Source organism: Dunckerocampus dactyliophorus, chromosome 13, assembly GCF_027744805.1.
Source record: "Dunckerocampus dactyliophorus isolate RoL2022-P2 chromosome 13, RoL_Ddac_1.1, whole genome shotgun sequence".
Classification (NCBI taxonomy): Eukaryota; Metazoa; Chordata; class Actinopteri; order Syngnathiformes; family Syngnathidae; genus Dunckerocampus; species Dunckerocampus dactyliophorus.
Window position 1 is genome coordinate 5,135,571 of NC_072831.1, and position 15,798 is coordinate 5,151,368.

Genomic DNA, 15,798 nt, shown 5'->3' on the forward strand with positions numbered 1-15,798 from the left:
AACATCGATTATTTTCCCCACTGTATGTTTAAATACCTTATATCCATAGTAAATATCAAGTACCCAATGGACTGCTTTCACCCTTGGGGTGCTAGGACCCCCATTTGAGAAGCAGTGGTCTAGTGAGGCAATAGTTGCAGCTAGATAGAATATATACTTGTAGCGGGGGAAATACGTTTTTATATATATATATTTTTTAAATTTTTTTTAGATATAAGTTTTAAGATATGAACAGTCTATTTATTTGACTAAAATAGCTTTGAGAATACACATACAGTATGTGTGTATATGTTCAGGGTGTATTGTACAGACCAAAAAAATCCACACTTGACAGACAATAGCAAAATAAACGTTGTTTTTGCATGAGATTATCAGATGGATTTACATTTAGTGAACAGTTGGCTGCGTCAAGACGTAAGATGACGTCACGTCGTCGGTGTTGCGTGGTGACGTCATAGAACTACTAGTTCGAGACGACTTCGCCTACATTTTCTCTCCTCCTGGTGATACCATCTAATTGAACTGATTAACCTGCTTAAGAAAGTCTTCGATGTTCTTTGTGCTGTTTTTAAAAGCATGTTTTTGTGGCACCTGCCTGACGATGTCCTCTATCACATCTTGTCTTATTTGGACCGGAAAACACTTAGTCGTCTTTCTCAGGTGTCCAAAGCTATTTTTCATGTTGTCAGCCGTGACATAGTGTGGAAGAGGATGGCTAAAGACATGTTAAACACCGGAATCACTCCAAATGGAACTGACCTGTAAGATAAGTCAACGCTAGCCTAGCATTAGCACTAGCACTAGCTTACCGATTGTAAGCGATTTGTCTGAGACCCCTGTGTTCGCTCTCTGACAGGATGTTTCGCGCAGTGCTTTTATTGTGAAGACGGAAGTGTGCTGTCGGTCTTTGAGGGCTCTTGGTGGCTGTAATGTGTGACGGTGAGACGAAGCTACGTGATACAGTGCTGTACAAACAAATCAAAAGAACAAATTTACGATACTGTACAATTAAGTGCCTCCCGAGTTCATGTTTTCCGGCCTTCGCAATAAAAGCACTGCGCCTTACACCCTGTCAGCTTGCTTTGAACAAAACCACGGTCTCAGAAAAATAGCTTACACTATTGAGGTTTATATTTCGCTTATGTATTGTGTTGTACCTTAGTTGTGTTACTTTTCACCACATTGGTGTGTTTTATACAAACATTTGACTCACACTTTGTGCAATCAATCAGAAATGTCTCTAAAAAAGTATTATTGTAACATATTGTCTTGCCAGGTTGTCATATGTCTTTCAGGACCTCAGTATTCCCATTCATTTCTTTCTCTCAATGGCTCCTCAAGGAATTTCAATCAAGAAATCCAAAAAGTTGTATCATGTTCTACATATATACAGCGGCTGTATGATAACTTAAAGCGGTATGAAGTTTGTACTAATATTGCTAATATATGTTGCAGTTATCCTCACATCTTGCTGAAGGAGAGAGTCAAGCGTTCTCTAAACTGGTGTGCCGGTGTCTGTAAAAGGGATACTCCTCTGAAATGGAAGACAAAGTATGTCATGTTTTCTCAACTGTACATACAATAGTCCAAGTCAGGGATGCTCAAAGTCCAGCCTGGGGGCTGGCGTTAGAGTCGGAAAATACCATTAAGTAATTATTACAACATTACGAAGGCTGATTGGGAACACTTAGAAAATAATCATTTGTTGCTGCAGTGGAACCTTAGTTTTCATACTTCCCTGCGGGAAGCCAAAACATAGAAGCATGTCTAAGGAAGATTCAGTGCAGTTCTGTATTTAACATATCCTACTGCATATTCAATTATTCAAGTACTTTGAAATTAAATTCTGTCTGCACCTACTTCACTGATATTTTCTTTAAATTATTTTTAGGTTGCTGCCATGGTTGCAGCTGGATGGGGACACGCTATATTTGTCTCAGGCTGCAGACATCCGAGCCTACCGTCTGCAGCAGAACTGCAGGAGGATCCAGCGTAAACCTGTTCAGATATACTCTGGCCACCAAGCGGATGTCTGCAGATTTGTTTTGACTGACTCTCATCTGATCAGTGGTGGAAGGTACTGTATCTCACACACAGAGAAAAACAGCTTTTTGTGAAAAGATACACTACCGGTCAAAGGTTTTGGAACACCGCAATTTTTCCAGTTATTTATTGAAATTCAAGTCGTTCAAGTCCACTGAATAGCTTGAAATGGTACAAAGGTAAGTGGTGAAGTGCCAGAGGTTAAAAAAAAAGAAAAGGTCAGATAACCCAAAACTGAAAAATAATGTGTATTTCAGAATGATACGACAAGGCCTGTTTCAGGGACCACAAAATGGGTCAACAATTTAAAGCTGTTCTGCAGAAATGGAGGTTGATCAAGCCTTGGCAGTTGGTGGTTCAGCTAATTCCTACAGGTGTTCCAAGTTCTGGAGTACTTACCACCTCCTCTGTCTGGATAAAAACAGTGTTCGGAACACACTGTGGTTCTATACCCTCGTGAACATCAGTTGAACAGCCTTGTACTGGAGGAAGTAATTTGTTCACACTTAAAAATGTAGTTTTTTTCCCCCAAAGAAATTATGTTTGAGTGTTTTGACCGGTAGTGTACGTTTCAAGCATAACTTTCACTTTGGCACAAATATTTGTTGCTTTTGTGACAGCTCAAATATCTAAACAACTATACCACAACATAACACAAAAAAGGCTTGTTTTACATCAAAATAGCAATTTCTTTACAAATACAACACAATTAACTATTTACAGTTTTCACATTTGAAACTAAGCCGTGTGTGTAAGGGCATCTGTGTGCGTGTGCATGAGTTAAAATTTCACCACATTGCATCACCTTCTGCACGCTCTTCCACTTCCTCCTTTCTGCCAAGTGTGTTTTTACATGCAAACGATCCATGCCGATTGCACTTCTGCCACCTTCTGGCGTTTTTTCTGGCTTAAAACGGCTCTAAAAGTGACATCCATTGGTGTGCAGTTGCATGATCACTTCTTTTTGCCTCTCGCACAAAACAACATAAAAGACGTATAAATGTGTCTTTGGGATCGGGCGTCGGGGTTTATAAAAATGTATAAATACATCTTTGATATCGAATGAGTTAATGTCACCAGAATGAAAAGCAAACAATTCCGTCTCATGTGTGATTGATAAAATTGATGAAGGTTTTAGTCTACATTTAGAATGGATTTTTTTTCGATATTGTGTGTGACAAATTGTGCATGTTAGGCTTAGGGTTACCTGAAGTGAAAAATCTAATTTTTCACTTGAACTCCAGATCACATTTGAACTCCGAATGTTTTAGGTTGACTCAATGATGCTATCAGAAACGGTAGGAAGGAATACATTTTTATTTGCATTTGCAGATGGGCAAACAAGATAAAAGCTTCTTAGCAAAACAGTTCTCTCCCACCTGAATGTCTGCATCATTGTAGACCTGACCAAGTGGACGACGAGGGTTTGAGCTCCTTTTAATGAGTTCCAACCAATGCCACTGTGAAATACGAGTATTCAAAACGTTAAAGCCAAGCTACACCCAGCTACGACCCAGATGACACACTTGTCTCTCCCTTTTGTCTATTTTAGTGATGGGAAGATTCTGGTCCACAGTAGGAGGAGTCACACATCAATGCAGTTATCAGGTCATAATCAGGAAATCAACTGTATTGACTCAAAAGATGGACTCATCGTCAGTGGATCTAGAGATCAAACTACCCAGGTCATTATGCCTTTTTCATTTCTGATGGTATAGTAATTGAGATGCAGTCAACTGCAAGTTGAATGAATATCTGGCTAGTATATGACACATTCCTGGAACCTGCAGAGATGTTTAGCTAATGTTTGGTGAGACACACAAGCACCAGACTTGATAGACGAAATAACAGGCGTTTACTGCAGATTTGAATTATCTCACAACAGGCACAATAATCCCAAATGTGAGCTACTGTTGCGGCCGTGACCCACGCCAAGCTAAAACTCAAATCTGAACCCCCGACTGTCACTTCGTGTCACTCATTTCCCCTAGTACCGGAACACATTTACAGCAACACAAACGAGCATGAATCTTATTTATGTCTTGAATGGCTTATTTTCTGTTATTATTAGGGCTGTCAATTGATTTAAATATTTAATCGTGATTAGTCGCCTTTTTCGTCCATAGTTAACTCATAATTAATCGCAGGTAATCCTAGATAGAAAGAAGTTTTTATGTATAATAAGTAGGAATGTGTCTTTGTGGTAAATGCTTCCATACGCATCTAGATACACGGGTTAAGATACGGTTCAAAAACTCTATATTTTAAAAACAGAACAATTTGGCACAGTGTACAAACGATACGTTTCGATTCGATATGATTCAACGATCACATTTATCGATGTAGATGTTAATCCTAGATTATAAAATAAAGAAGACAATTGTATAAAAGTGTCATTCTTACTGTGTTTTCAGATGTGTAAAAGAGCACATCATAGCCCCAAGCATGCTGGAAGGCAGGGGTCCCCAACCATGGGGCCACGGGAAACATTCAGGTGCAATGATAAAAAAACACACACAATAATTAAAAATGAAAAGATTTTTGGTCTACATACATTTTTATTGTAAAGGGATACACATTTTGGAAATGTGGGCCATTATTTTATTTAAAAAATAATATATAGTTAGAAATCTTACAATTTTTGCATATGTAATGCAAGTGCTGAGTTGTTCCACGGTTGTTGAACGCACCATTTAACTTTGCAATGCATTTCTCCCACGATGCACAGATAAGACTACTTTACTGTATTTATCAGTTTATGCTGATACTATGTGGGAATGCAAAAGGTAAGATTTGATGACCTTATTGGGTGCTAATGTGCATATTTGTTGGGGCACCTCCCTGAAAAAACCAAGCCCTGCAGGCTCATACTGGCAGTTGGTGGCTCCGTATTCGTTTAGTGCTTTTAATTTGATGTTGTTTCTGTCATAATTTCATAGTCATGTGGTACCCAATCATCACTATCGTTTTCACTGACATGCAACGTTTTATTTGCCACTATTTTTGTTAAACTTAACGTTGTACAGTTACCTTTTGACATGTTTTTAACAATATAAAAAATAAGCACGTTTTAAGTGCACCTCAACTTTAAATTTGGACTACATTGTCAGGTTTTCAGTCAGCAGGTTCGGAGAACGTGTCATATACTACGCACCATGCATTGCTAAGACAGTCATTCTTTCTGCAGATATGGTCATTGGCTTCTTGCTGCCCGAAAGGCGTAATTCCCTTGTATGACAGAGTCTGGTCTGTAGCAATTAATCCTGCACTCAGGTAAGACTTGCTCACTTCTACAAATATTTAGTTACACCCACCTTGGCAAAAGGCAGAACAGTTCAATGTAGCGCAGTACACTCCAGGTCAATGCGTGTCTAGTTTCCCCCTGCACATCCAAAAGGCAGTGAAAAATTAGACGCTTCACAGCACACTTTACATTAATTCAAAAAACAAACATGAGTTTTAGATAGGGATGCTCCATTAGATCGGCCAATGTCCGTATCGGCCGATTTCCGTAAAAAAAATCCCCCCAAAAAATCGTGTGATTGGCATATGCTGATAAATGTCTTTCAACGCCGATCACCTGTGGCTGGCACTTTTGCAGCCCGCACCACCCTTTCGTGCAGTGTGGTGTCATTCCCCAACATCTCAGGCAGTGTCGTCCTCCCACTTAGCCTCAAAGCAAAGGCAATCATGTCTGCCGTGTGGAACCTAACTGCTAACATGTGCCACGTGCCCCTCGCGGGGTTAAAAAGCTTTAATACGGCATTTGAAGAACAACACTTGTCGGAGTATGGTGAGTTTTGGAGGCTCACGTCAAACGACACCTAAGCCATGTGGCTAACGCTCACACGTGACAGTGAGACGGCTAAATAACCCGAAAAATAATTGAATTCATGGGACGAGAGCAGCCTTACTTAGCGGTGGAAGTTTGCCAGAGTCTCCTGAAAGAAGGCGTCTCGTCCTCAGAAAGTTTCACGATTTGTCTTCAAAAAGTAAGTCAAATATGTTTTTGTCTAAATGAAGGTGATTTTATGGTTTCTTTTTTCATATCATATAGCAAGTAGCAGGGGTGCAGCCACAAATTCTGGGTCGCAGGGGGGAAAAAAATCACATTGCCCACCCCCCTTTATTAATTAATTACTAATTGTATTAGTAGTTACCTATTTTGACTCCTTAAAATAAATTGAAAAATTTATAATTAATCCATGTGATCGGTATCGGCCAATTTCAGTCCTAGATGATCGGTATCGGCAGTATAAAACCCTGATCGGAGCATCCCTATTTTTAGATGTATCTTTGTTTAACATATATTCTGTATTTATGAATTCTTTATACAATTTTGGCTTGAACTGCACTTGTTATTTATTCGTCATTATTCGTATTAGTAATTAAGGTACCGTGTATTATATATCCTGTAAATTCATCACTATACAATGTTTCTCTCCATTGTATTTATTCTTTATCAGTGAATATAATATATCTACAAACTCTAGTAACTTATAACGAGGGAAAGGCTTCTTGAGACGTCATCTGTACTTCTGTGAAGAAGGTGTCGGATGTGTCGCTCCTCATCCGAAGAGCTTCGTCAGCGAACTAACAAGTGCTGGTAGCCTAGGCCTTAAATACAGTAAGAGTGGGCGGAATTGGTGTGCCATCACCCTCCTCCTATTGGTTCCTTACACTAAGACTGGGAGGGTTGTGGTCTAATCCTCTCCTTCCATTAGCACCTCTGATCAAAGGGAAGTGTAGCTCCCTGTATATGGGTATGAACGACTCTGATACTGGCTCGTTAGCATCTATTGTTCTGGCTCGGCCCTGGCTCCACCTCATTTGCTTAGTTTGTGTGGATCTTGTGAATGATTGTGACTGAGCTACGACTCAGTAATTAAAGTCTACACACGACGGCTTCATTGATTAAAAAACGAAACTTTGTCGTGCATGAAGCTTCTGCTTGAGTCGGTATTTTGGCCGTTATATACGGTCAGATATTGACCAAGGGATACAAAATGCCGCTGGACGCGTTAGACAGGTGACCGCTATACACAGGGTCTATAACACGTAAATTTTCTGCGGGGGATTTTTCAGTGGCCACTATAGGCAGGTGGCTGTTATATACAGGTGGCCACTAAGACAGGTTTGACGTACATTATTGGGGAGCAGGATGTTGTTTGCTTTGCACATGAATTTATTTGTTTGAAAATGTACCAGTATTTTCAAAGTTACAAATAGAGGGTTGTGATTTCTATATAAATGGTACTATGGAGTATCCTAATTGCCCTTTTTTTGTGAATGTTTATACGGTGGTTTATTGGGTGAGGGGTGAGATTCTTCATTCTCAACTGTTTGGGCGGCGGATATGTTTTCAGTGGATCACAGGTTTTGTCTGTGCAAAAAAAAAATGTAATGACTAGGGGTGTTTATCCGATATCAACACAAATCATAAATTCTTTTACTGTTTATTTTGTAGTGTGGAATATTACAAAAGCAAAAGTCATTCATACTTTTATGACTTATTTTGTAGTGTGGAATGTTACAAATAATGTGGAACTTGGAAAAGGCTTGATCACGTGATATTACTCAAACAGAGAAAAAAGTCAGCAGCAGTACATATGAGAAAAACACACCCATTCACTTCTTGATGTATTGTTGAAAACGTCTGTGTGGGCTCTCAGTCGTACAGGAGTTGTCCAACGAGGGAAAGGCTTCTTGAGACGTCATCTGTACTTCTGTGAAGAAGTACAGATGACGTTTCGCTCCTCATCCAAAGAGCTTTGTCAGCGAACTAACAAGTGCTGGTAGCCTAGGCCTTAAATACAGAATTGGTGTGCCAACGCCCTCCTCCTATTGGTTCCTTCCAACGTCCAACACCTTCTTCACAGAAGTACAGATGACGTCTCAAGAAGCCTTTCCCTCGTTAGTGTTGTATAGTTTTATCCACAATGTAGGCATAATTAATCGAGGTTCGAAATGAAAACATTTAAACTCGACATTACTCACCACCAACCAGGGCTTGCCCTTCTCTGCTATAGCTAATTACTTTTTGCCGTCCCGTGGCCACAACGAGGAGGCTAAAGAGCCGGGTTGCCGACCCATCCCATTGGTGGACCAAATCAATGTGAACCAAACACAAACAGTTGTTGGTTGGATCCGCCACATCTTAGAAAAGAGGCAAAAATGTCGATCATTGTTTTCCAAAGTCAAAGTCAAATATCTTGTTTTGCCTAAAACACAAAAATAATATGTCCGCCTTTAGGGATGGCTATTGATGAAAATTAAAAAATCTTCCCATTTGACAGGCTCAAATCAGAGGATATTTACATTTTTCATAAAAAAAAACGATGAATCAAACACCAATTAATTGTTGATTAATTGGATAATTGATTAATCATCAGTTCATTGACGAATTGATGCAGCTCTCGATTTTACACTAATTTGTGTTATCATCTAGAAGAGAAAGTTAAGAAGTTGTTTTTTCAGATAGCTTAGCATACATTGATTTTCTTTTTGTGTCTGTAATGGCCACTTTTTTTTGTATTACATACATGTATTACAGGTACTACTACGACAGGAAAATTTGAATATCCTGAAGAGTTTGTTGTATTTCTGCAATTCAACTTAAAAGGTGAATTTGACATATTATATAAAGGAATAATATGCAAATCAATATATTTCAAGTTTTTATTTCTTTGGATTTTGCTGATCAGGTCTTGCAGCTTAAAAAAAACTCAAATTCAAAAACTCAGAAAATTAGAATATTACATAAAGTCAATGTAAAAAAGGATTTTAAATACAAAAATGTGAGGCCTCCAAAACTAAACTCTTGCACCTCTTTTTAGTACTTGGTTGGGGCCCCTTTTGCCTGAATAACTGCCTTTATCCGGCGTGGTATGGATGCTACCAGTTTGTGGCATATCTCAGGGGTTATGGAAGACCAGCATGCTTCAATTGCGGCCTTTAGCTCTTCTTTATTGTTTGGTCTCTTCCCGGACAGTTTTCTCTTGACTATGGGCCCATAGATTTTCTATGGGGTTCAGGTCAGGTGAGTTTGCAGGCCAATCAAGAATAGTAATCCCATGGTCGTTGAACTAGGACTTTGTACTTTTAGCAGTGTGAGCAGGTGCCAAGTCCTGCTGGAAGATGAAGTCTGCATCTCCATAAAGCTATTCAGCTGAAGCAAGCATGAAGTGCTCTAAAATGTCCTGATAGACGGCTGCGGTTATGTTTGACTTAATGAAGCACAGAGGACCAACACCAGCAGCTGACATGGATCCCCAAGTCATCACAGACTGGGGAAACTTAACACTGGACTTCATGCATCTTCTATCGTGCTCTTCTCCAGTCTTCCTCCAGACTCTGGGACCTTTGTTGCCAAATGAGATGCAAAACTTGCATTCATCAGAAAAGAGGACTTTTGACCACTGGGCAACAGACCAGTCCTTCTTTTCTCTTGCCCAGGAAAGGCGCCTCTGGCGCTGCTTACTATTGATGAGAGGTTTGACAACAGGAATTCGACATTTGAAGCACATGTCCAGCATCCGGCTGCGTGTTGTTTCTCTTGAAGCAACAACTCCTGCATCGGTCCACTCCTTATGAAGTTCCCCCACACTTTTGAATGGCCCTTTCCTGACCACCCTCTCCAGGCTGCGGTCATCTCTCCGGCTTGTACACCGTTTTCTTCCACACTTCTTCCTTCCACTTGACTGTCCATTAATGTGCTTTGAGACAGCACTCTGAGAACACCCAGCTTCTTTTGTTGGTTTCATCTTTTATGTTAAATTGCCAAAATAAAACAACTTTTACTTGATATTCTAATTTTTTGGGTAGTACCTGTACATACAGTCATGGAAAAAATGATTAGAGCACCCTTGTTTCTTCAGTTTCTTGTTCATTTTAATGCCTGGTACAATTAAAGGTTCCTTTGTTTGGGCAAATGTAACAATGAAAACAAAAAAAAAATCATAAGAGTTATTTTTTTTGACAGTACAATGCTATAGTTATTCATGTAAGTGTTTTGGGTTATTATCAAGAAAACCATGGAAGTTGCTAGATATCAGCTCTTAAATTAAATTATCAGCTATATTTATCATGATAGTTGTCCAAACAAATGTACCTTTAGTTGTATCAGGCATTAAAATGGATCAATAAACTGAAGAAACAAGGGTGATCTAATAATTTTTTCCATGACTCTACATGTGTCAACCATGAATTGGTATCTTTGATTTTATCGCTTGTGTGTAGTACTTGACAGACTTGCATAGTCTTTTTAGACCGATCCATGCAAATATACTGGGGCTTTTAAGTACATTCACCATTGCTTCATTAACTCATTCAATCCCAGCCATTTTTCTAAAAACAACCCTTTCAGTACCGGCTATTTTAGGCGATTTTGACTGATCTTTCATACATATTGAGTTGTCCTATATAAACATGGACACTACCAAAAGAAAGATTAGACTCCAGTCTTTCATCACAAAAAAAGTTAGTTTCTACCTTTTTCTGTTCTTTAATAATCAGCAGTAGAACATGGGTAAGTTTCAGGAAACCCAAAAGTTTCAGGAAACCCAACGAGAAAAGGGAGAAAAACAGCTGTTTGTGAAAAGATGCATTTCACTTTGACACAAATTTTTTGCTTTTGTGACAGCTGAAATATCTAAACAACTATACCACAACATAAACAACGCAAACAAGGGCTGTTTACGTCAAAATAACAATTTATTTACAAATATATGACCATGAAGTATTTACAATTTTCACATTTGGAGCTGAACTGTGTGTGTTCATGTGTGTGCACGCGTGTGCGCTAAAATTTCCCTTCAATGCGTAACCTTCTGAACTCCTCCACGCTCTCTCACTTTCTCCTTCCTTTCATGTGTGTTTTTTCCATCCACATGGTCTCTGCCGAGCTCTTATCAAATGCACTTCTGCCACCTTGTGGCCGATTTTATGCATTAGAATTGCTCTGAAGTGAAATCCATTAAAACGTAAAAGACGTATAAATACGTTGTTGGGATTGAGCCTTTGGGTTTATTAGAATATATAACTACGTCTTCGGTATTGAATGAGTTCATGAACATTTTTTAAACCAGCTAGCATATTTTAATATAGAGCGTTTAAAGATCTCATTATTAATCCCTTAAATGAAATGATCGATGAAAAAAATACTAATTTTTATTTTACACAAATAAAATAAATTAGAAACCCAGTTGGCCAATCTGGTCTAGACCTTGGAGCAGCTCTCAGAGATGTGTGGGGAAGCAAGCAGATCATCCACATCATTAATCCTCCAATTTGCTGCTTGAAATAGCAGACAAGACCTCAGCCTGCCACCCCCTCCAAAGGGTAAGTGCTGTGCACTTCTCACTGACCAACCACCTGTGTCATTTGAACTCTTTGAAAGCAGCTGCTGAAAAACTTTATTAAACCCTTTTTTCTTGCAACGCTAAAGAGTTTGTCTTTGGCTGGTACAAGTGTTTGGACCTGGTAAAACCAGTAGATGTTTTGTTATTTCCCACGTAAAAGAGGTGATGTGTGGTAATCCGTAGAATCCATGAACCATGTACTAAAGCACGACCTTCTTCCCACTGCATCATTCCCCATGTTTGTTCCTTTTTTCCAGTGGATATGAAGTCCAGCTTTGTCAGTGAAGGTTATTGTAACTGAGTCCAAAAGCCAAAGCAGGTGCAGGACGGTCGCCCCCATCTTTCCCATGATGCTCCTGGAAAGAGATTGATTTTACATCATGCTTGGATTTTTTTTTTTTTTTTTTTAAATCCGATTGTTTTCTCATTCAGAATCCCTTTTCCACACGAGTCTAATCATGGTTAGACTAGGTAAAATAAGACAGGGCACCGTAGAAGGTGGAAGGGTAAAAAGGGTCATTTATTTTTGCGATGTAACGCATTTTCCTACTGTTTCATTTTATTTATTTATTAAAGCTGTGGTCAAGGTCAAGGCGGTTTAGCCTGCCTGAACTTGGAAAATTTACAGGAGCTTGCCAGGTTAGGTTGATAACCTTGAGGCAAGAGAAACAGTATTGAATTACCACTAAGTCTAAACATTGTTCAATGTTAACTGAATAACATATAGCATTTCCATATAACAGTATATCTTAGAAGCAACAATGGTCATAACATACCAGTGGTTGCTTTAGTTCTAATCATCTCAGGAGTATCTTCAGTTCTCTACTATCTTCTGTACAACTACCTTCTTCACATCAAACAAGTCATATTTGTATCAAGGTTATGAAAGATGCGTATTAGTGACATTGTTATCATATTAGTATCAAGGTTATGAAAGATGATTATTACAGTAGTAACATCATTAACGCCATAGTTGTGTTAAGGTTATGAAAGATGCGTATTAGTAACATCATTTTTGCCATATGAGTATCAAGGTTATGAAAGATTTTACTAACATCATGAGCATTATATTGTATTAGTCTCAAGGTTATGAAAGATGTTATTATTATCATTAGCATTATATTTTATAATATAAAATATATAATATAACATCATTATCAGTAGTTGTTAAGCTCTCTCCCACGTATTTCATGAACTGATCCAAGATGTGAAAGATCTTCAGTATTATCTTGAATATTCACTTTTCGCTAGAGACCGACTGATGTGTTTTTTTTAAAGGGCTGATACCGATTTTTAGTAGTCAAGAAGGCTGATAACCGATATTTGGAGCCGATATTCATTTGCAGTAAAAGTGAAAATGTTGGCGACAAAATTTTGAATAACGCACTCTCCAACTTTAAACTTACTCTAAAGGGATAGTTTGCATTGTTTGACATGAAGTTGTATGATATCTCCATCAGCAGTGTAGTGCATCAACGGTGACTTATACCCCACTTCGTCCCGTGAGCTAAGTTCTGGTCGGATTTCAGTAATGAGAAACATAGTTCCGGTTAGTTGCTTGGGCCACTTAAGTAAAGAGTTTGGCTTCTTGAAACAATGTGCGTTCAAAAGATTTGCATCACAAAAATGCCTCCTCGAAAAAATCAGAACTGACAATCGCTCGGCGTTACTTCCTCTCCCGTCGTATCACGGCGCTCTGTCTGCTGTCCATTGTTGCGTATGTGTTCTACAGCGTTTACATGCGCAAATGAAGTCTTCATCTGCTGTGGAATCCAATGAATCTGTTTCAGAAATGCAAAAATCTTTACACAAAACTTCAAAAATTGTTTTTACAGATTTGTAACAGAAACATAAAATTAACCTTTGATAGCAAAGGTTTCGCACTTTGTCTCTTGTTTTCTACACAGTTCAATAATTGATGACATGGTCAGTCCAGGCTCCTCTACTGTGGATTACAGCTGCAACACGCACTTTGATGTTTGTGATGACATTGCCACACATCTCAAGAGGGATTCTACGAATTTCCTCACGGATGTTGGTCTTCAGGGCCTCAATGGTCTGTGGGTTGCTGCCGTACACTCTCTCCTTCAGGTATCCCACAGAATGCGTGGCAATGTCATCACAAACTTTGTGTGAAATTCCAGTCAAAATCATATTCAATAATTACATCTAGGATAGGAATAAAATTGAATAAGACTTGATTCTTGATGTGACTGTCCCCAGAGACATGATGTGGCCGGGAGTTCAACCACCACCACCTTCCGGTTTTGACAGGAGTTGTTTCTTGAATTCAATAGTGTTTCTCACCTCAATACCGTAACCCAAAATGGAGCCAAAGAAAGTTGCAAGTGCCAGCATTTTGATAAACATTCTTGAATTCAAGAAATTAACTCATGACAAAACAGGAAGATGGTGTTCGTTAGCTAATAGGATGCTAACAAGGAAGGACGTTTTCTGATTTAAAAAAAATGTATTAAGAATACAGATGGACTTGCACAGTTTATTAATGACACAAGACGTGCGCCATATAATACGCTAACCGTAGAAGGCGTGCAAACAGAGGCAAAATTGTGGCTTAAATTTTTTACGTTAACCGAAAAAACACGCTAACCGAGGCATACGCTAACTGAGGTTCCACTGTATTTTCTTACAAGCCGATTTTTCCAATACAGAAGAGACATTATTTCTATCATTTCGCTCCAGAGATTTTGAAGTTATTTTTGCACCATTGAAACTTATCAAGGTGGTATTATTTCAGGCATAACAAAACATGTGAATTTGTGTCTTTGGTTGTAGATAGTATTTTACAATACAACAATTTTGTATCACAAAGGAGGCATACGGTACTTTAAATTTATTGAAATTATAAGGCATCTTTGAGTAAACTTCCAGTATCATGTGAGTATCTCATTGCCGGGCTGAATGCCCATGGTTTTCGCAAATCAAAATATGTTCATCCTAGTATATGCAATAATGACTCTTTCTTGCACAGTCCAGTGGCACCCGTTGTGAAACACAAGCATATTTGATCAAAGCCCCTGAGAACATTTGTTTGTTAGTTTGGCTTTGACGCTCTCCCATGTCGAGGAGCCAAAATCCAATTATGTCGGCACATTATTCTGTGCCACATTCTTGCCAAACAAGGCGGTATCCTGATTTGGAGTTTGGGTGGGTCTGGTGTGGGGTGCACGCAACACTGACCATTAGTGTAGGAAAAAGAAGGCAGTGAAGGGAGAAGCTACCCTGAAGAGAGGTGAGAACAAGGAGGGGGATAGAATTGTTTTGTCTCGAATTCCTCAAGCACAACTACAAAGATCTTCCAGGGGCCAAAAGTGCTTTTGAACATTTTAAAAGAAGAAAATGATTGTTGGATAAACCGTCAGCTATTCGCCACTTTCTCACCATCGCCAGGGGGGATGGCCTTTGACCTTTAGTATCAAAGTACAGACTGATGCCACGGCCACCACCCAGCCAGCCCAAGCCTGCCCTCCATGAATGCTCCCCCACCCTCAGCAATACCAGCAGCCAAGCTCACACACTCCAATTTCACCCCCACTGCTCCGCCCCACTCAACCTGGAGAAAAATCCTGAAATTCACGTCTTTCTCATCGCTCTCTCCCGAGCCGTCCCTGTGGCTCAGGAGTCAAGAATTCAATTAGTTAAAAAAAGAGAAGAAAAGAGCCAGGCTGCAACAATGCGATAAGGGAGCAGAATGTGCGTTCCCACCAGCTAAATACCGCTGCTTTCCCTGGGACCCAAAGGATGCACACTGCAGGAGGTGAGAATAATCACAGCTCACTCTGAACCCCCTCATTACACATATACACACCACCTCACCTTACATTCCTTACACACATGGACAGCTACATGCATTAGAAGCAACCATTCCTCACAGACACCAGCATAAACACCCACTGACAAAACTACTGTACATTCACCCTGTATGAAAACTTGAATGTTTTTGTGTTTAGTTTTGCAAGACTAGTCTGCGCTGCACACTTGCACTCAATCCCTTGTTGTAAATTCTATTGCTTGGCAATAAACTTTATAAACTTCAGTCGGTTTGCAATAAAACAAAATATTTCAAATAGCTCCACACATCAAATAAAGCTCACAATTTCTTTTAAACTGTCCATCTTTTAAAAGTTCGCACATTTTGAAAATAAATGTAATTTCCAATTTTTTGTATACATCTTACAACATAATTGAAAGCACATAAGATTCAAGATTCCAAGATTCAAGATTCAAGAGAGTTTTATTGTCATGTGCATAGTAAAACAGCAGTTATACCATGCAATGAAAATCTTATTCTGTTCATTCTCCCAAGAAAAGAAAGAAAACACAAGAAAGAATAAGAACATAAGAAACATAAACACATAAACATATATACCAATAA

The 15,798-nt window shown here is 39.1% G+C and overlaps 1 protein-coding gene across 4 annotated transcripts in view; it reads left to right on the forward strand.

Annotated features, from left to right (window-relative positions):
- Window positions 1-446: 446 nt before the first annotated feature.
- The window catches only part of fbxw4 (F-box and WD repeat domain containing 4), a 61,290-nt gene continuing 45,938 nt past the window's right edge, over window positions 447-15,798 (forward strand). For all 4 annotated transcript variants that reach the window (XM_054796216.1, XM_054796214.1, XM_054796215.1 and 1 more), the window contains exons 1-5: window positions 447-761; window positions 1,456-1,551; window positions 1,892-2,077; window positions 3,596-3,728; window positions 5,231-5,316. In XM_054796216.1, coding sequence (XP_054652191.1) covers window positions 577-761; window positions 1,456-1,551; window positions 1,892-2,077; window positions 3,596-3,728; window positions 5,231-5,316 — 686 coding nt within the window. In that variant the 5' untranslated portion in view covers window positions 447-576. The remainder of the gene's footprint in view (window positions 762-1,455; window positions 1,552-1,891; window positions 2,078-3,595; window positions 3,729-5,230; window positions 5,317-15,798) is intronic.